Consider the following 22,000-nt stretch of genomic DNA (forward strand, 5'->3'; position numbering starts at 1 on the left):
TCAATTTTGGTGCCTGTTAAATAAAATTATTTTTAGAAAGAATATGTTTTAAAACATACTACTATTTATTTTGAGAACAAGTTTCATTTGAATAAATATATAATAAAATTACTTATAATTACAAATAAAAATAAATAAATATTAATAATATCTAACCATACAAAATTATGCAGGCACATTAATAATTAAGAAAGTACAAATAAAATTATTAAATTTTTATCTTTTAAATAATTAAAAAAATTAATAAAATATACTAAATATCTTTTAAACACTTATTAAGAGTATTATACATAAATGGCTTAAATACATTTTTTCCTTTAATTTAGAGGTTTTTTCATTTTCGATATTGTAATTTTTTTTCTTTTCATTTTAGTTATTGTAAAATATATATATTATTCCTAAAGTATTTTAAATAAAATTTTTATTGTTTAAAACATTTTTTACCGTTAAAAGTGTTATCAAAACACTTCAAGAAAAAAAACAAAAAAAACATATTTTACAAGAATCAAAATGTAAAAAAAATTTACAAAATCAAAATTAAAAAAACACTAAATTATAAAAACCAAAAATATGTGTAACTCTCCATAAATTTATCCCTTCAAACCACGTTGAGGCAAAATTATCAAAACGTTGCTTGTCTCTCGACGTATGCTTACGGTGTTCAGGGTACATAGATCACAACCAAACAAATGATGTCTGAGGGCCAAAATGAAGCTTTAAACCAAAAAATCCCAAACATGCCTTTACAGAAAAGAAATTTTTACCAAGACATGGGGTCTTGTATTAAGTACTTTACATTTGCACATGGAATGCGTTGATGTAATGTAAGTATTATAAGTTTGCTTTGTGTGACGCGTTGTTCAATGAACTAGTGGTTCACACTTCGCATAAATATAGGATCTTGGTAGACCACTGGGGTGTTCGTAAACCTATTTCATCTCAAACAAATAGTGAGTTGACACCCATTATGTTATTTACTAACAAATAAAGAGAGAGAAACAAAAATACAGATATAATAAATTTTTTAATATGATAAAAATATTAAATAATATTTAAAATATTAAAATATTTATATACCATTATTCTTAATTTTATCATCCTTCTTAACCCATGCGATCTCATTGGGTATTATGAAATGAAGCTATATTTTAATGGATTAAGCAATTAAGTGCTATCTTGATGGTCTAATATTAGTAACGTGGCACATATGGGAGATCGTGTCTGCAATTCCTCATATCTTAATATTCTCATTTTTCAACGATCTTTTCTTTTAGCAATCAATTATGTTCAAATTGCTGAGGTAACAGGTAACTTGTCGGATTTGGTATTCACTATTCAAAGGAGGAGTGGTCAAATATTTATCGGTTTTATATTAAATATTTTAAATTTTATCAAATTTTGTAATGCATTGTAAAGATTTTATGCGCACAAATTATATAAACTAAACTGATTCATATGATAGTATATGATAGTAAGTACTATTAAATTAATTTTTCAAAACAATTATTAAATTAAATGATTATATACAGTAAAAAAAAATTCACCAAAAAAAAATACAGTAAATCTTAATCATTTATTAATATAAATAATTATGTGCATCTACTAAAAAAATGTCATTATAATAATCGTTGTTAGTTAAACTAATATTTCAAGAATTAGGAAGGAAAAGATTATTAAACTAACAGGTTACGCAAAGCTCAGCAAATTTTAGGTCAATCTCCCACTATTTGTCGTATAAACCTAAATCTTAGCCCTCCAATTATTCATAAGTCATCAAGACTTGTCCAGTGGTTGTCGCAAAACAAACCAACCATCGTATTGTGTTTTAGTGGTCTGAATGGATAGGGAAAAAAATAGAGGGGAGAATGAATAACAGCGTGGGAATTCATTAGATGAGTTTCTATAGTGTCAAATCTTAACAGCCTAGCCTAAATTAATTAGCATGAGATTGTTATAATTTAATTAGTTAGTAGTATTAAATATTTAGAAGGGAAATTTTATCTTTCAAAAGGATTTTTATCTATCTAAAACAATATTATCTCTTGTTAAATTACCATACCAGAATATATATAGTTAATAGCAAACCAGAAAATATATATTAATAGTCTGTGATACAAATCCCTCAATTTTGAGTTTGCTTAATTCAGTTGTTAATTAAGAATCATTCGCCAGATACTATGTTCCAAGGCAGGGGAAAACATTTCATTTGGGTTTAAAGGTCTTAATAATTTACACTTGTTGACCGAAAACCACAAATTGAATATGACAGATGCAAGATTTCTATGATTTGGTTTTATCCCCTCTTCATACGCTCACAATTAAGAACAAATGGGGTCCCAATCTAAACGTTTACTTCAATTTGGATATTCTAAAATGAATCGTGAAAGTTTGTTGCTGCCTTCAGAGTTAAAAAAAAATTGGAATCTGCCATCCACCAGGGAGACTATACTTGTTTATCTCTACGATTCCTAATTAGGTGTTTTTCCTTCTCCCTTTTATGAGAGATTCCATTTCCACACAAGGACGGATGCAGAAAACATAAAAGGGACTCAAAAATAAATAATTAAAATTAAAATATATTTTTCTTCCTTATAAAATTAATAAAGTTTATTTTTTATTCTTGAAATTTATTTTGTTACTTTTTTTATTTGAAGTCATGTTTGGATGACTTTGGTATTTGTCTACTGAAAATTACTTCCCTTTCTCTTCTCCCACACCGTGCTCCTTCCTCCGATCTTGTCTCACCCCGGCTTCCACTAGCTCGCAACGGCGGCGCCGTCGCTCTCAGTCGCCGCAACCACCGCTTCCGTCGCTTGGAACGATCCTTCCACTATCTTCGCTCCCTCCGATGCTTCTCGTGCCCCATTCTGAACGTCCTCCGCAAACACTCACCTCCGACATCACCACCAGCAGTCAGATCCAAACCCAAAACGCCCAAATCCGGTTCCAATTACAATTCCCTGTTTCTGGGCATTTGGCCATGGACGATGATTTTTGCTGGGTCGATTATTCCATTTGATTGGGGTGATCTCACTTTGATGAACTACAATGACTTCACGTGAATAGAGATTTTTAACTTCGATTACAAAATTAGCAAAATTCCTTTCTTTTTGTTTTGGAATATCCCACCGTTACGGTGTGGATTTCCTTCTCTGCCTCTGATTTTTTCTATTTGGTATTTGTTATTTTTGTCAATTGTTTTGGTCTTGTTGATCGTCCGTTTTCATAGGAGTTTCATGATTTGTTGCTCATAATTGATAATGTCACAATAAATGGAGACATTTGGTCATATAATTCAGTTTTTCCTTCTTTTTTTGTGTCACATAATGGATTTATGTTATGTCTTTGTTTGTAGGTTTGAGACATGAGATTTGCTAGTCAGTTATATTTTTGAGGTACAGACTTTTCCAAGAGTTGCTATAAATTAGAGAAACATAGAAATGAATGAATGTAGTAATAAATTTGCACACATTTTCATAATTCCTTAGAACAGTTTAGATCTTTTCTTCTGCAAAATTTGGGTACTGCATAAGGTTTGGCAGTGCCCATGAATGCCACAACAGCTGAACCCCCCAACTATATATCTAATTCCATAACATTTCAGCTTTGTTCGAGTATGAAAGAGGGGTTTAAAAGATAAGATTGTGCAAAAAGATCCATTCTTGCTTTTTTTTTTTCAATTTGTGATAATTTTTAACCGTTTTAATTTTTTATTCAATTTTTGGTGATTTTTAATTCTCATGAATTATATAAATTTATAAGAAAAAAATAACAAAATGAGTTTGGAATCATGCAAACTTAACTTCAGACAATCATTATAATTTTATAAAAACGAAAAATATATTTTAACTTATAATTAATTATATTAACTAATAAATATTGTCATATGATGAGTATTTTAAAGTATTATATATATATATATATATATATATATATATATAACTATAAAATAAATTTATATTATATTGACGGTTTAAATCTGATGCAAGTCTTTTGTTTTGACTTACATGCTCCAATTATGAATAGATCTTATCCTTTAATATTTAGTTATTCTTTTTTAATTCTCCATAAATGTTTATAACTAATGTTAAAAGAGTCCATTTTCAAATCAATAGTAATAGCTGTACAAACAAATGTTCCAACCAATTTAACCAGTAAGTGTTTTTTAAGACAGTACTTAGACTGTCCTCAGACTGCATGAATTGCCATGTGGTTCTCACACCGCAGCTATTAAGTTATCCATTAAAAGAAATATATATTGGGTAAAATGAATCAACACCAAATCATTTATTTTCATAATATACTACTAGTATTAGTTTGTCATGACATTTCTTATATTGAACATAACATCTTCATACCATTTTCTTTTTAGTTATTGAACAACCATTACATTTTTTAAGGAAAAAATTTAATTATTTCAGATCATTAACGCATGCCACATATAGCAATGTGAGACGTTAATAATTATCAGCATCATCCTTTTGTTTCTATAAAATGCATGTAAGAATAAGAACTCAACACAAATTTATTCATAAAATTGTCCTTAGCTAATCAGAAACTTATTGACCTTTTTGGGTGTTTTCCATCCAATTTTATTTCGAGTTGGACAAGAAAATGGTAGATATATAGGTTAACGAGGCAGTCAAAGGATGCATTGCATCTTTAATTGCATGTACATTGGCCAAAGTATCTTCTACTCTAGGGTACGTGGAATATGGTGTTTCTTTCTGTTTTTTTGCTTTTTCATATTTGAAGCATCCCTTATTAAGCCACCATTCCCTTTTCTCCCACACTGTCTTCCTAACCATTTGATTTGAAGGTGTCCATTGGGCCATTTATTTTTTGTTTTTTAGTTTTCTTTTTCTCTTATTTGGTCGAAATCTTTTAAATGGGTATTTTTATCCCCTTGTCCTTTTTTCTTCATAATCTGGCAAATGACAGGTACGCCTCTATGCCTATCGTACATGTGTACTTACTGACGGGACATCTAGGCTTTAAATGTCCAAACAGCACTTACCCAAATACGTAGTTGTCTACACTACAAAATACGAATACAAATAATAATTACTCATATTAGACTTGGATAAGAATAGGATAATTAAATGCATATTTATTTATTTGAAATCAAAGAAGAAAATACAATATAAGTTTTACAAGTCATCGCCCCCTTATACTTTTTCTTTTATTGGACAATATGCTCAATCATGGAGGGCATCCCTTGAACGACCACAAAACAATTCTCTTGTGTCTCAAGCCTCGTCGATATACGTTAATAATAGAAAGAGGACAACAAATGTTCAGTTATAATCATATCATAGGACACTATATTTTAGCACACATAGGATCCCACTCATCATTTGTCAATTTTTGGGAACGTAATACATGCATGCCGTGGAGCAAAAACCTAGAGCAAACCTAGCCTTAAGTCTTAATTCATATCTTACGTGGGGCCTTTGTTTTTTTCTTTTTCAAACTCCTTGCTAGTACTATTTTACATTCAAAAAGATTGGTTAAGAAATCAATAAATAGAAAATTTTATTAAAATTATGCTAAAGTTGTATTGGAAATTATACTGTTACGTTCTTCAATAAAATTATTTTACTTGTAATTCCTTAATCAGTGTCTTTAAGGTACTCTTGCTATTTTTTCTTTAAAAAATTATGATCAATAAACACCCACTTTTTTAATCAGTACTATTTTAAATTTGTGGTAGGAGGAAAAAGAGGATAGTTGTTGGTGTTGGAAGCAGAAAAAAAATGTTGAAAATGAAATGAAAGGATATGATATAGGCCAACATCCATCCAAGTGACAAAACATAGCAGCAGTGAAGCAAGGCAGGAAGAAAACCAGAACACGATAGGAGCAATGAAATGATCAAATGCTTTTTTAAGCTAAAATTATGAACAAGTGGATCATTGGGGTTGTTGCCAACACAAGTTACAGAAAATTGTTACAATATTGTGTGAAAACAATGTTCAGACAGGAACAAATATTTTAGTTTATTTGACTCTATTTATTGGTGGGAGAACTAAAGGAAAAGGCTGATATATATTGATGTGAAACTTTTCACGTTGGGGTAGAAAAAAAAAAAGAGAAGATTTTCACGCAAACTTCTCTAGCTATGGTTGAGACTCGAGTCCCTTTCCTCATTTCATTGAACTAGCAACTAGGCAAAAGATCTTGTCATTGTCTTTCGTATAACATTTTCCAAGCTTTTATTTGTCATTTATTATTATTATTATTATTAAGACCAATGGGCCATTTCAAGTTTTCAACTTTTGTACCCTCTTGACACTTCACAACGGAAGCGGCCCCTTCTTAAAGGCAAATTAAATCTTGCAATTGTTTATATCACATACTTGTTTTCCCATATATCTTAAAATTTCACAAAACTGGCTCGGCCCTTAAGGTATAATTACGACCTGAAAACATGACATAGCACGAAGGTATAATTATCTGCTGAAAACATGACATAGCACGAAGATCAGGGACTACAACTGGCATAGATTTTGGTCAATTACGACCTGATTTGGCAAGTGACACTCTAGCCAAAAGTACTTCAATCCTCCCATTCCCCATAAAATAATATGAATTAATTTAAATACACTTACAATAAAAAGTTTTTTTCTTTACAGTATCATCTAATAATAATAGATTATTATATATGATAATACTGTGGAGGACAAATTCTGACATAATAGTAAAGTTATACCTTGATTGGTTATGAATTCAAATATGACAATAGTTAGGTTGCGTATAATGACCTTCTCTCATATCTTTGCACAATGAAAATGACTTCTAGTTAGTTAATTTCTAATTGTAAAAATCATTATATTTACCATGCATAGAAATTAAATTCAAGTGTTACAACTAGGTGCATTTGTCTTTGTTCGGTTCTTCCAGACACTCAATATACACAAGAAAGCACATTTTTTACCCAGGAACGTATTGTTCTCTCAAAGTGATGGTTATCTAAATACTATCAATATTTATATTTAAATCGTTCTACATTTTTTGTATTGTTTTTAGTTCCTTTTTAGTTACTCTCGTGCTTTTGATATCTGTTTCAGCCACTCCATTGTTCATACAGAACATATACAAGAATTTGCAATCCAGCAACTTTCTCCGGTCAACAACATGAATTTTTTTTAAAAAAAAAATGAAAGCTAGTAGTTTCAATCGCACACAAGTCATGCTCTTTAGAGTTTTCGTTCCTCACAAGGACTCAATTTGAAAAAACCAGCTTTATGGTGTCCTTTTCTTTTCACCCCAGTTGTCACTGTTTTTGGACCCAACAGTACTCATTGGCATTCTATTTTTACATTTTCGAGATATTGCAATACACACATTCCATTTGTTCTCTAAATTTATTTTGGTAGCAATTTGATACGGTGGAACTCCCAACTTAAATATGTGAAAATAAACGCAATTATGGCTGGTCCAGAATTGACAAGAATTTTTCTACAACTCAACATATTGCTTGTCTCAATCAAAGTTACGAGGCAGATTGATCATTAAAGGCATTATGTACCAACATGTTATTTTGAATTACACATCTCTTTCATGGACGGTATGGACAACTTAAATTTTGTGAATAATCTTAATAACGACTTACAACCACCAAAATTATAGGAAATACCAACCAAACAATATGGAGGAACATCAACGCATAGATGCAGAAGTTCACTTCTCTACATCAGAGGGAAGAAATAATATTTTGTATTCATCTATACTATATAAATTGCAGCATGTATTGATGAACATCAGCACAAAGTATCATAAGAATAAAGAGCAGCCAATAACTAACACTTGTAAAAACAATATTCAGTCATGTTTGGCTGGAGTCTAGAAACTTCACAATCGTACAAAATGAAGAATAAATGAACGTATTTTATCTTGAACTAAAGTATAATAGGTCCTGTCAAAAGTATTGCCAACCATACATTAATTGAGGGACAAATATTGCATATTTTAATTGCAGGACCACTTTCATTCTCTAGAAATATTATCCACATGCAGTCACATGGGTGTGACTTGTAAGACTAAAACCAGGAGGGACGAAAATCACTGAGAAATAACTGGCACAAGGAACACGATTGTCCCAAGGAGACATGCGAGCAAAAACCAATACTAGGTACTGGTACAAAAAGGAAGGCCAAGGCAGTCTGATTTGTATGAAGTTAGCGAAAGAAGAAATGAACTAGATCTTATGAATGTAAATGCAATATCATAATCATAAAAATAGAAAGCATTGAAAGACTTAGAGTACAATCTTCTAAGTAAATATTTCTTAATACAAACTTAAGATAGCAAATTCCTCTGAATATAGGCAACCGATTAAATTTTACAAAGCAGAACAAGATGAATTCCCTAAAGCATATAATGTGGCTGGTTGATAGAAACCCACCTTCCTAGCCTAAAACACACGATATTATGTTTAAATGGAATGTAACTTAAACTTTTAGGTATTATGTTCATAAACAAATTACATCAATAACATTCATTTGTCTACCAACTACAACATAGGCCCTTTTACCACAGTAAGGAAAACAAAATCATATAAGAATCATCCAACCGTGGCCTTCTTTGTCACACTGCCACAAGTCAAACAAGAAATATAACAACAGAGAACTATATATCGAAAAAATATCTTAGTGCGTGTTTGAATTTAGATTGAATCATCCAAAATTGTGTTAAAATAACAGCTAAAGAGAATTAAAGTAAATGTTCACATGTTTGATCTCAAGTTACAAATTTGATTCTAGGTCAAAATATTTTAAACTGAAGCAATTTTAGGTAGTTTTTGTAATAGATAAAAAAATGATACTGAATTGTACTAATAACATGCTTTTAGAATATAAACATCCAAATATATTTCACTTCATCTCAAAATTAATTTTGTAATCACTCGCCTAAAGATTTAACTTCAAAGTAAAGGCGGGTTCATACCCTGAGCCAGTTTGTTCAATGTGGATGGCCACTGCTTTAAGACTAGTGGTATGAAGCAAGTATTCAATCCATCTATAGAGGGAGATTATGGTGTCAGCAAATGATCAGTTGTTCATTACTTATGTATGATCAATAGAAAGCATATTACAACTCTATATTAGTCTTTGGTGGCTCATTATAATCTTAGACAACTTGACTCAACTAGCATGAGAATGTAGGTTAAGTCTCTCTGTCTAATCTTCTTTGGACTAGAAACCAAAGGCAATTTAACAGACTTCATTTTGCCCATACACCAAATTATCAATATATATCACGAAAGATTCAACAAAGTTTTACATTAGTTGTCAACTTTACATAACCCTCATATTATCAAATATTGAGAAGGGCTACATAACCATATAAGAATTCAAATTGAAATAATGAGAATTTTCAGTGTTTAAAAGTATGGCAGCAAGTTTTCTCCTACATTCTCTCCTTTCCCCTTCTCTCATTTTGACCCAAGAACAGTTGAAGTAAGCCTAAGCAGGTATTGTTGTTCACATCCATAGAATAAAAGTATTCTGTTTTTGGCTTTCTTTTAGCATTAACCTATAACCATGCTCCTAAATATTAAAACCTTAATTTATTCTTTTTCATCTCTAGCCTTAATATTTACTGCTTCTTGATAATTCCAGTCCAGTAACTAATATCTAAAATCCCACTTAATTGTTTTGTGAATGTCAATCTTACCAACCTGAAGATTTTATTTTACTTCTTCAAACCTAGGACTTCATATGAACAAACTTTGGGACCATAGGACCATATAGGCTTGTTACGCGTGCCTACGAGTCTTCACCCAAATACATTGTTGAAGACTGACGAACAAGAAGCAAGGACATAATATCAAAAGCAACCGTGAAATTTATTTGTGAAGAGAGAAAGTGAAAATTCAAAAGTATTTCCAATAGCATTTTGCTTCTTTTAATTGTGTTCTAAGCACATTAATAAGTAAAAACAAACCATAACATGCATAAAAGAGGTGAAAAAGATAGTTAGATTCTATGGAGAATTGGAGATCACTCCAAGACAAATCGTAATGAAGTAGACAAACAAGTAGTAATTCTCTTGATTTCCTCAATAATCAGTTGCATATAAATCAGGAGCGAGGAGAAAGGGACTAGTTGAATTACCACATGCATTGAAAGAAGAGCTCTTTCAAAGAACATGGAAATCAAATGATTTGTCTTGTGGTAGAGTTGAAGTTGAAATGAAGATGAAGCCAAAGTTTATAGGACCTACACAAAAATAGACATGCTAGTATTTTTCAATACGATATATATAAGTTAGGTAAAAATAACAGGGACCAGTGGCCAGTGGTCCTAAGGAGATGTGAAAAGCAAATGTACACACCAACTGCATTGGTAAATATTTGATGTTTTTCAAGCACCGTGAATAAGGAAAATTAAAAATATTATACAGTCTTTATTAATTTCTACATAATACATAGTTTACATAGTTGAGTGTTATTAAATTTTTTCATAAATTAAAAAATATAAGTTTATGCAGTTTATGTAAAATTGGTCAGGACCATGACTATGTGGTAGTCTTAAACTACCTGATAATTTCCCATGAATAAGGCCACAATTATACAACTTACCAATTGCATAAGAAAGAATTTGTTTAATAGAATTTTGCAATTTTGATTTTAATATAATTAATTTTGAAATGAATTGCTTTATCATTTTATTTTAAAATGAAGTCAGTGATAAAATTTAGTAGAAATTTTTTATAGAGTAACATAAAAGTTACTTAAAATTACTTAAAAAAAATAATTCTAAATCTGAAATTAATTCTTCGATATAGAACCAACCATGTAAATATTTACATAAAATTTAGTATTTAAACATAATTTTACACAAAGAACATAGGAATTGAATGGGGTAGAGGCATACAAGTACTTACCCTTGTTTGGTAGCCAGCTGCATAGTGGGCTTTGGTCCGCTCCAAATCGATATTTTGGTTATGCTCGGTGAAGCGCTACAACTAGTTTTTAATTTTTTTTAATAGTTGAATTTTTTTTTATTATTCGATAAATAATTTTTTAAAGTAATTTTTAGTATTTTTTAAAAAATTAGCTTAGTAGATTTTAGATTTTTATATTTTCTTATTTTTTATCTTTAATATATTTATAAAAAAATTTATCATCATTTTTAAATAAATTATTATTTTATTATTTTTTTGTCACTTTATATTATTTTAGTTATTTCAATAATTAATTTTATCAAATATTTATAATTAAATAAAAAATCTTTTAACTTTCAATTAATTTTATCGAGCATAACCAAAATTCATCTCTTCCCATTCTAATAACTTGTTTTCTTTTATATGTATAATTTTTAACATTAGGACAATGAATATAAAATTTAAAGCAAATTTTCATTAAAGAAAGTAATATTTGATATTATTAATATATAGTTATTGTAATTTTTAATAATAAAAAGTTTGTATTTAATATTTTCTATTTTAAAAATATCAGGTAACTTTTTTTTGGTGAATAAATATCATGTAATTGTAGTATTTATATACATTATAACTCAATGTTTTCTATTTTAAATTTAAAACAGTAAATAATTATAAACCAGTTGGTAATATTTCTAAACTAATTTTTTAATTAAATAAAATTTCTTAGAAGTTTAAAATCTATAAGGGGGGGGACGTAATTATTTTGATTATGTAGTGGAGAGTCCTAATCCCAAATTCGTAGCTGAGAAATCCCTAAAAACTAAAAAGGGTTTTCAGTTTTGTTTTGTAGCAGAGAAGAACGTAATCATAATCCAAATTCCAATTCCAAAACGAGCCACCAACAACAACCCAACTGGTGTCGCTCTGTCAGTTCACTTTCCTCGGTACTGTATCTGTTTCTCTTCTCAGCTTTTATGCTTTCTTTTTCCTTTCGTTTTTCCCCCATTTTCCCAAAATTCATGACCGTCTAATTCCCTATTGTTACAGCAGCACGCGCATGTTTAGTTCTCTGTTTTTGTACATTTCGGAATAAAAACAAAATCATGGGTCTGTCCGCGTCTCTGACGGCAACCTCAGCTCCTAATAATTATTCATCACCTTTTTTTTTCTTTTCTTTTTAAATAAATATCAAATTTTTATGCTGATATTGAAACTGTTGTTGTTTCTGTTGAGCGATATTTGAGCATGGCATCTTTCCCTGTGTTTATTTGCAGAGTAGCATTGTTGGGGCTTGAACCAACCCCTTGTTTTATTCGTAGTCATTGAGCTGTGGCATTGTTTGTGTGTATTAGCAGTGTTTGGTTCGTACTATGAAGAGGACTATGCCATGGAGTGATGACGATGAGTCATCGTCTTCACATTCAGATTCTGAATGTGATAGTGAAACTGGAGGGGGAAATTCCAAAGGTATTATCCTCTTTTCTCTGTCTAGTTGTTTTTATGACTCTGCTGATTGCTCTCAAGTTTGATTTATTCAATGTGAAAGTTATACATTTTTATTGTGTTAAAATTTGCTTATTTTGTATAACTTGACAAATTTACTCTCTTGAATTGAACAATGGATGTACATGGGTGCTTATTGTGTTATGTCCCACATTTTTTGTATTTTGTTCTGTCGGTAGTTTGGATTATCTTTCCTGTTGTTGTTACAGCTATTTTCTTCATGTCTAGACTCTAGATTGTGGGTTGATGCTCATACTAGCTATGAAACTTTGGCATTGATAGTTCCTTTGAGTGTTGATGCGGAATTATGAATATTGCCGATGTAGATTCAGTTGTTGAGGACTTAAACCCATCCCCAACTTGAGTTAGTGCATGTCTGCAAGATAGTTCCTGAGCACTATACAGTTGCTGATAGACAAAGGCTAAATGTTTGGATTAAAGTTGGGAAAGTACTTCTGCAAATTCTAATACAAAAAATGAAGAAAGAATTTTTTGCTTAGGGAGTAAAAATACTTTTGAGCTCTCACAACTGAAATCCAAACATGTACAAACTACAAAATCTTTGGGAGGAGGATGTATTTCTATTACCTAATGTTTACAAACACCAATTTGGCACCCCCATCTCTCGCTTTTTGTTACATTATCATTTCCCTCTTCTATTTCTTTATCCCTAGGTGTTGATGGGTGGAGTGTCCACAAAACATTACTCTTATCAATCAGAGGAGTTGATTCGGATTTCTATACATTGCACAAGCATAAAAAAGATTGACTGATTTAAATATACAATTAACTATATGAACTTTATGTCTTCGCTGAATTTCTTGAAAGAGTTTCTTTAGCATATAGAATAGACATTTTCCAGCAAACAAAAATGAGAATACCAGGACTACTAAACTAAACCTCCATTCACAATATTTTATCCTGACTTTACTCCATATTTGGTGCCATGGTGTTAGTTCACGAAAATAATCCATATTGCCATATCTTCACACACTCAGTTGCCTTTTCAGTTTGACATCTTGACATTTGTCTCCCTAATTTTATTGCTGTTTAATTTTATGAAATTTATGTCTACAGGTAAATCTAGAAAGCAGACAACTAAGAAAAGTGGTCTAATTGACTTTGAAGCTCTGAAGCGACACGGTTATAGAGGTGGACCTTCAGTCCTAAAAGTACCCGCACCCAAAGAGGATGACTCGAAGAAAAATTGGTCGTGGTCCACTGGAAAAGAAAAGCATGTAGACAAGGAAATTGAAGAATCATATGAAGAGCGAAAGAAAACAAGAGAGGCTATTTCCCTAGGAGAGGAGCTGCCAGCTGCTCTGACTTGGAATGACAAGAAGAATCTTTCTTTCTCTCAGAAGGAAAAGAGGAAGAGAGAGCTGGGTCAAGCTAGCAGAGGCAAAAATTATGTTGAAGAAGAGAAGAGGTTGTTGAGAGAGAATGGAATCTATTCTGGTTTTGATGCTTAAGTTGATATGCCAGCCTAGATAGAATGTCCTTCATCTTGTACAAAGGCATTGCCTCATTTTCTTGTACTGAAAAGACTTGGTTCTAACTTGTAATTGTGGTTTCAAATTTGACACATGAATTGGGGGAGAATCTACAATGGTCTCAACTCAACTTAATGACTGAGCTTAATTAAGCCCCTTTTTTTGTTGTAGGAAAAAAAAAGCTTTTGGAGGAATTGCTTCCGATGTTTAATGTATTTAGATGAGGTGACTTTTGAACCAATGCAAATTCCTCATTCAAATACAACCTTATGAAATTATGTATTTATATATAAGGAGAATAGCAATTTCCTAAAAATATTACGAAGCTTTTATTGTGATTAGTGGTTTTTATAATTTATAATGTGCAGTTTTTCGTAAAGAAAAAAATGGAAATCTGTTAAATCAGGTAAAACATAAAAAGAACCTGTAGTTCAATTTGTATTGGCCTGAATTTTTAAGATTGAAGTGTAATTTTCCCTCCCTCATTATGCTTACATGGGATATTGGCAGTGACCACACTGAATAGAGAATCAGGCTGGGAGGTGGTGGTTATTCTAACTTGTTATAGAGAAATAATAGTTTATTTTCTTTTAAAAGAATAAAAATAAGTGGTTGTTTTTATAAACATAAAAAAAAAAAAACATGATCGGTAAATATATATTCATTTGAGAAATTGCTAAAATAAAAAATGATTTTTATTTAAATTTTTCAATCATTTTATTTATCTTTTAAATTTAAATAAATAATAATAATTAATCTTCCTCTCCTTTCCATTCAAACAAGTGCATATATATGCATTATAGGTATCCCATTCCGAATATAATTTGCTTGTAATTCAAATGGCCACAAACTTAATAGGAAGAACAAGCGAGTTATAATATACGAAGTGATAAATTAAATTAAAGACTAGAATTACAAAAAAGTGTATCAACGTTTATCCTAAACCGACCATCAACCACTTCATTCAAGTTAAGGTGGAGTACGGAGTACTTTGTTTGCTAGTTGAAGGAGAGTTAATCTATCTCTAATCTGTATCAAAAGCCATAATGTAATGATGAAGCACGCCAAAATCTCGCTTAATAATCAACTCATCCTCTGGAGAGGTCCAGATCAAGTTGCTTGAACTCAACATGCATGTGATAGATCATAGATGTATGATTATCACTTCGACTTATAATCGCTAGTTTTTTTTTTTCAGATTTGAAGTTCCCTTTGAAGCTCCATCAAACCGCATGCATATAACGACTTCAAAATTTGGAAATTAACGTGGCAAAAATGTATTAGTGTGAAAAATCAATACGCGTGGTGTGGCACAATGAGTTTAGATCAACAATGCGAAAGTTTAATTTTTGGCTCTTCACTTTGTGAGCATGAAACGCGTATATTATGAAACGAATCCATAAATTTCCCTTTTCTGTGACGGTAATTGTTAGTACCCTTGTTTCCCCAAGAAACAATTGAATCTTGGATTCGTAGTTGAAATTTGGTGTTCCGACTATCACATAATTTTAGGCGTGTGCGCATCTCCCCTTTAGAGATCTATTTGAGGGGCAGGTGAAAACCTGTGATGGAAAAATATCTAAACATGAAGCAAAATTACCGCTTTGTTATTAATGACTTGAGGAACTATTTGCATTATTGTGAAGTATATTTCATCTTTTGTAACTTGAAAAATTGAGTCACAAAGATTGTTAAGCAAGTAATCAACTTTCAGGTGTTCGGTTGTTAACCTGCGTATAACTATCCATCCAGATAATGTCCCCCTTGTCAAAGTCTTGGCGAAAGCGGTAATCCAAGTGTGATTTTATTGATCCTGCCCAAACACAACTATCAAGATCACTGATGACCTAATAAGTGTGGACACTTACACGAGACACAAACATCCAACAAAATTTGAAGTGTCTCGTTAGAATTTGAAATGATAAGTTATGTTATGCCGTATTGTCCATTAAGCGTCAGACATGAACATGAAACATGATTCCTCTTATCAGGTGTTCATGCTTCATAGCTGATGACCAATGTGTTTATCGGACAAGGTAGACCAACAAACGAGGCATTTCATTTTATGGTAAGATAGCTAACTAAAAATTAACGCAAAGAAACTAATATATGGTTGGTACTTGCTACATGTATTTTTCTAGATAAAATTAGTAGCAAAATTCAAACATAATAACCTGAGTTCCATAAACATCAACGTGAAGAAACCTCTTTATTATCAGATTCAGAAATGTTGAAGAATAAAATAATGAAAAATGCTAGTTCAGCACATTAATGTTGCAGAAGAAACATACTTTATGTACCAAGGGTCAGCTTGTCAGAGTATGTGGAAAATGAAAATGAGGGGTTAAATAATGTATTTGAACACAGTCCAGATAAATTATCATTTCCATATATGCTGTTTTTTTTACCTATTTAAACAAGCAGACTCTTAAGTAACATTAGTCATACCCAGAAAAAGAAATAAACATCAACATCATAATAAAGAGAATATATATTGAATGATACAATGTGATGCAATGATGTATACCAACACATAAAAGCAACAATAATATTGCTAGTATAACCAGGCCAAGGGTAATGCAAAGAGGAGAAAAGGTAATTAACTAACCTTTACACTGAAAAGAACACTGCCATCTGAAACCTGTTCACCCACCGCAAGTTGAAGCCCATGCACATAGCCAGAGGAAGGTGCCTTTACAACATGCTAGAAAAAGTACAGAACGTTGTTGGTTATAACTTGCTGAATAGATAAAGAAAGAAGATAAAGAGAGGCGTTTCCAACATTCACAGAGCAACTGTACACACCTCCATCTTCATTGCTTCTAATACTAACACAGGTTGTCCTTCCTCCACTCTTGTCTTGTTCTCCACTAGAACCTTAACTACCAAGCCTGCCATGGGTGCTACAACTGTCCCTTGAGGATTGGCTGATGTTTCAACTTTGGGTTTATGTTGGGATTCTTCATCCTCAGACAGCTTCAGGCCTAGTTTCTCTCTGAAATAATGATGACAGGACCCTTGCCAAATATGAATATGCCTTATTTGATCCTGAATTCCAAGAAAAACCATATTTGCCTTATAAGCTTAAGAAATTTATTTAACAATCAAGATGGATACAGCAGAAAAATGTTTTTATCAAATCAATCCACATAAACTCCAAAATCATCTATGCAGAGGAAAGCACTTACCTTTGAGTAAACAGCTACATTAACATCATTGATTACACCACCAGCTTCAACTCTAAAATAGTTATCTTTTACATATATTGCTTTCACTTCTAAAACAGGAGATCCATTTTCTCCTGTCTGAAAGATATAATATCATCTTAAGTTAACTTTTTGGAGAATTTGTGGCATAATTGAACCGGGAAAAAATTACTTTCATTTGGTACCTCAATTAGGTATCTCCCATCAGGCTGATAAGTGATGGTAAGCTTCATGATCTTTGAGCTACCACTACCATATTCATTATCCCACTCAAGTTCCATTCTACGCTTAGCTTGATAATGGACTCTGAATGGTGGAGAAGAATACCATATAGGGAGCAAGCTGCTGCCCCCTGAACATACATATGTAAATACCAAGGAAAATTACAAAAACAACTCAGCATTACACAACAATAATGGGACCAATTACCAGGGGGATTTCTAGCCAACATGAAATGCTCTTTCTCAATGAGGCATGCGGCCACAAGGGATGCATTAAGTCCAGCAGCTTCATATGCTTCTTTCACAGACACTGAATTGTTAGCATCAACAAAGAGGTCTTCTTTGTAGTTATCAATAAAATGAGTCTCCACATTGCCATTTGCAAATGCCCTGTGATTAGCAAGCTTTTGAAGAAAGTGGACATTGGTTGGTAGACCTGCAACCTGTGGAAGAAGATATTAGCAATTTAAACATGGAGCAAGATTTCAAAAAGACAGAATACAGCTAGAGAAAGAAAAAATAATTAAAATCACTTGAATCTCTATTGTATATGAGAAGGGGCATGAAAAGGCCACCATTGGCCCCAAAGGTTACAAATACAGGATCTAACAAAGGGTAAGTAATATAACATCTCAACACAGAAAAAGGCGATTTACTGCAAACCCTCAACCACAATCATGATAGCTTCATAGTTCACTATAGCACAGGCAATACAAAAATTTAAGTATACCTGAAACTTTGATAAACTATCCTTCAGTTTGACCAAGGCAGCAGCACGATTTTCTCCCCACACCACAAGCTTAGCAATCATAGGATCATAGTGCATGCTAACTGTGTCTCCTTCTTTAACTCCAGTCTCCACCCGAACTGCCAAAATAGCAAATTTTCAGTATAAAAAGAAAGATCCACAAATCTATATTGAAGTTTCATAGTTATTCCAACCAAAGTGGGGAAAATTCAGATTCATCATTAATAAATTAGTAGGCTAATTTTGCATATCTGACCTGCAGATGAGACTGGAACATGATAATGGTGTAGAACTCCAGTTGCTGGAAGAAACCCTTTTTGAACATTTTCAGCATAGATTCGAGCTTCAAAAGCATGACCTGCCATCACAAAAAGAGTTATAATATACTGAATCTTTAAGGCCTCTACATAATAGATGGATGGAACTTTACACATGATAGTAAAATTTTCTATGTGCTCTTTATTTTCAGAAATAACAGTTCAGTTTGCCTCATTATGGGGTATACTTTTGAGAATGTCATTAAGATGACTTCCACCAATTAGTCATAAATATTGGTAGGAGTTTTTTTCCTCCTTGCAGAGTATATAACAGAATTTAGGCCTATGTACTTATACATGACTTCCAATCACCCTAGTTTACAAAAAAAATAATTATATCTTAAACCTATTGGTACCAGTTATACAGATTACTTTACTCTTTAAGTGATGTTTTCTGTTTTTTGGCTCAGGAGCTTTAGTCAACCACACACTGACCCAACTGTCAACTTCAATTCATAAAAAAATCATTAAGTTTAATATGGAACTAAGCAGAGAAAACCCCAAACTCACCCTCACCCACACACACAATAAATGAAAAATTAAGGGGTAGGAAGAAACTAAAGATAGGAAAAGCAGCATCACCTGATAAGGGTACTTGTGATTGACTCAATGGAAGAGCTTCTCCATTGGCAACAAGGATTTGCCATTCAACAAGATCCTGACCAACAATCATTTCTGTGACAGGATGCTCAACCTGTATTAACATTCCCACATGTTATACTTTTGTAAGCCTTGATTTTAGGAAAAAGTGACTGAGTGACAGTAAAAACTAATACAAGCACCTGAAGACGTGTATTCATCTCCATGAAGAAAAATTCATCAGAGACTGTATCAACTATAAACTCCACAGTCCCAGCATTGTAATAATTAACTGCCTTCAGCCATCAGAAAGAAATATGAATCAGTGGATGATATCAAATGGAAAAGAAAAATATATCAATGAACTTCTAAATCAATCTGATCTTGAACACAAGGTATCTAAAGGCTTTTATACTCAGAAGAAATCAATGAATCATTGATTTCAGATCCTTCAAATAGAAAGTACAGTTTAGCATTTTGAAATAGAAGGACCTTACCTTTGCCGCAGAAACAGCGGCTTGACCCAAGTGTGCACGAAAGTTGGCAGAAATATTTGGCTGCAAATTTACAAGTTCTTAACTCCATCAATTTTTTTTAAAAGATAAATTACTTAATATTAAAGACATGATGATGGAAGCCATACAGCTGGAGCTTCTTCAATTATTTTTTGGTGTCTTCTCTGCACACTGCAATCTCGCTCATACAAATGCAGAACATTCCCATGCTTATCCCCAAATATCTACAATGATAAACAGAAAAGAATTTATAATAAACTCCAATCCATGAGACATGACAGTTTTTTATTGATGTCCGTTATTTTCATTCCATTGTTCCAGTAAAATTCTTAAACAAGTAAACAAATAATCCCTGGGCTAAAGATTAGCATAAATACCTGGACTTCTATGTGTCTTGGCCGTGTAATATACTTCTCCAACAATATCGTGTTGACACCAAAAGAAGCAGCTGCTTCCCGTTGTGCTGCTAAGAACGATTCAACAAACTCATCTGGAGCGTGTACAATCCTCATTCCCTGCAATATTCACATAGTCCAAATTTCAACATAATAAAACTGTAAGCTCAGAGCAACAAATATTCTCAGAATAATCCCTCTATCATCTATTTTCATCTCAAAAGAAATCCAGAACTCTCTAAATTTTCAGCTCTCAAACTTGCAGAAACAAACCTAAAAGAGTAGCCACGCATTATGATAACAATCCACCTTACGTTATCACATACCAAAGAAAAGGAGATGCCCGAGGTCAACACACAATATCAGAATCACAGAACCAATTTAGCAATTTAAGACCATCACAACAAATTTGAGACGAGAACCACAAAGAATGGCAAAAAACCTCCGTTGTTTGGACTAAATTCTCTAGGCAACAACACATTTCACTGTCCTACTAATAATCATCCAGCTCAGAGAGTACTTCTGTAATTGACTAGAAAATGAAGAAAAGTAGCACTAGCACACCCATGCAGCTGCGTTAAGGAACAGGAAACGGAATAACTTGTAAACATGAAGATTGGAAGCACCTTTCCACCGCCACCATGAGTTGGCTTAATCAGGACTGGATATCCAATCCTATCAGCTTCCAACTTCATTTTTTCAATATCTTGATCATCTCCATGATATCCAGGCACAAGAGGCACACCTGCAGCTCCCATTATTCTCTTGGATGCACTGCCACAATCCATACCAAAAAAAAAGATTGATAATCTAAAGACGCATTCATAACACATTCATAATGAATTATGAAACTTAACAGTACGATACCTCTTGTCACCCATATCTCGAATAGCAGACGCAGGAGGCCCTATAAACGTGAGACCACTGTCCTCACAAAGCTTGGCGAAGTCAGCACTCTCCGACAAGAATCCATATCCAGGGTGAATAGCCTAATAACGCAAACGACACGTGTCAACATTCGATTAGGTCAATTAATTAAAGAAAGACGAAAGACAAAAAATGAAAAGCAGAGGGAGAGGGAGTGAAGTGAAGAAGAGTTGACCTGCGCGCCGGAGCGAATGGCGGCGTCGACGATGGAGGCTCCGTTCAAGTAACTGAGCCGCGCCGGTGGCGGTCCGATTCGGATGGCCTTGTCGGCGGACGCAACGTGGAGCGAGTCCTTGTCGGCGTCGCTGTAAACGGCGACGGTTTGAATGCCGAGCCTCCGCGCGGTCCTCGTGATCCTGCAAGCGATTTCACCGCGGTTGGCTACTAGAATCTTCTCGATGCGGTGTCTGTTGCTGCTCTTCCCCTCAGAGAAGGCTCGTGCACGCACGTGCGAGTGGGAGAGCGTGGTTCTGCGGAGCAACGCCAGAGAAGCCATGGAGGTTGGTGCGAAATGGAAAGGAGGAAGGATTGAGTAATAATATGAATGCGTGCCATGATCGGACACTGATACTCATAGGGGTAGTTTTGTCCAATCCACAAGTGCTCTGCTGTAATGGAGTGGGATATGGATGAATGAAACTTTGGCCAGCTTAGTAAGCTCACATTCAACAGCTTCATCTTTTTGCTATTTATATTTTAAAAAAGGCTAAACACCTGTTTTACTTCCTCAACGTCACAAATTTATTCTTTTTAAAAAATACAAAATTCAAATTTAGTATACGTAAATGTTTAAGAATAAATTTCACTAATATTTTTTTAGGATTAATTTAATATTAAATCATAAATTTTATGAATTAATTTGTCATTACATTATTGATTAAATTAATTTATCATAATTTTTACAAATTTAAAAATTAACTTTGAATTTGTTATCTTCATAGACTACTTCATCATTATCTTCCATTCCCAAAAACAAAATTAGTATTTATCTTTTAAAAAATGTCAAAAGCCTACTATCTATGTCATGATAAAAAAAAACTTAAATACATTTTTTTATTCCTGTAATTTAGTGTTTTTTTATTTTCATCCTTTTCAATTTTATTTTTTCCTTTTTAGTTATCATAAAATATGTTTGTTTTACTTTTTATCCTTAAAATATTTTAGATAGCATTTTTTTCATTGATCAAAACACTTTTTTACTATAAA

At 32.6% G+C, this 22,000-nt stretch overlaps 2 protein-coding genes across 5 annotated transcripts; one reads left to right on the forward strand and one right to left on the reverse strand.

Moving 5' to 3' along the window:
• Positions 1 to 11,659: 11,659 nt before the first annotated feature.
• LOC100801123 (uncharacterized) lies at positions 11,660 to 13,995 on the forward strand. 3 transcript variants are annotated; one of them, XM_003536608.5, is made up of 3 exons: positions 11,660 to 11,834; positions 12,165 to 12,357; positions 13,471 to 13,995. In XM_003536608.5, exons 2-3 carry the CDS (start codon positions 12,261 to 12,263, stop codon positions 13,863 to 13,865), a joined length of 492 nt encoding a protein of 163 aa, XP_003536656.1. In that variant the 5' UTR covers positions 11,660 to 11,834; positions 12,165 to 12,260; the 3' UTR covers positions 13,866 to 13,995. The 3 variants fall into 3 exon arrangements, with proteins under 3 accessions (XP_003536656.1, XP_006588638.1, XP_006588640.1); XM_006588575.4 differs by having other exon boundaries at positions 12,246 to 12,357; XM_006588577.3 differs by lacking the exon at positions 11,660 to 11,834 and adding an exon at positions 11,848 to 11,997 and having other exon boundaries at positions 12,246 to 12,357.
• A 711-nt stretch (positions 13,996 to 14,706) lies between these two features.
• LOC100804850 (methylcrotonoyl-CoA carboxylase subunit alpha, mitochondrial) lies at positions 14,707 to 21,505 on the reverse strand. Of its 2 annotated transcripts, XR_001383032.3 has the most exons (17): positions 20,970 to 21,440; positions 20,735 to 20,856; positions 20,494 to 20,641; positions 19,850 to 19,987; positions 19,601 to 19,696; positions 19,455 to 19,514; positions 19,161 to 19,253; positions 18,961 to 19,072; positions 18,318 to 18,419; positions 18,044 to 18,180; positions 17,522 to 17,756; positions 17,278 to 17,444; positions 17,075 to 17,191; positions 16,692 to 16,934; positions 16,495 to 16,590; positions 15,617 to 15,699; positions 14,707 to 15,448 (listed from the first exon to the last, which is right to left on the reverse strand). XR_001383032.3 is itself a non-coding variant. In XM_003536615.4 (16 exons), the coding sequence occupies exons 1-16, from the start codon at positions 21,288 to 21,290 to the stop codon at positions 15,691 to 15,693; spliced, it is 2,196 nt and encodes a 731-aa protein (XP_003536663.1). In that variant the 5' UTR covers positions 21,291 to 21,505; the 3' UTR covers positions 15,473 to 15,690. The 2 variants fall into 2 exon arrangements, 1 of the variants encoding a protein (XP_003536663.1); XM_003536615.4 differs by lacking the exon at positions 14,707 to 15,448 and having other exon boundaries at positions 15,473 to 15,699; positions 20,970 to 21,505.
• Between the last annotated feature and the right edge of the window lie 495 nt (positions 21,506 to 22,000).

The sequence above is a fragment of the Glycine max genome, chromosome 10 (assembly GCF_000004515.6).
Source record: "Glycine max cultivar Williams 82 chromosome 10, Glycine_max_v4.0, whole genome shotgun sequence".
NCBI lineage: Eukaryota > Viridiplantae > Streptophyta > Magnoliopsida > Fabales > Fabaceae > Glycine > Glycine max.

Coding starts and splice junctions, on each gene's coding strand:
- LOC100801123 (XM_003536608.5), top strand. CDS start 12,261: ATGAAGAGGACTATGCCATGGAGTGATGACGATGAGTCATCGTCTTCA. Junction 12,358..13,470: donor TGGAGGGGGAAATTCCAAAG/GTATTATCCTCT, acceptor TTATGTCTACAG/GTAAATCTAGAAAGCAGACA.
- LOC100804850 (XM_003536615.4), bottom strand. CDS start 21,290: ATGGCTTCTCTGGCGTTGCTCCGCAGAACCACGCTCTCCCACTCGCAC. Junction 20,857..20,969: donor CCATTCGCTCCGGCGCGCAG/GTCAACTCTTCT, acceptor TTGCGTTATTAG/GCTATTCACCCTGGATATGG. Junction 18,420..18,960: donor ATCACAAGTACCCTTATCAG/GTGATGCTGCTT, acceptor TTGTGATGGCAG/GTCATGCTTTTGAAGCTCGA.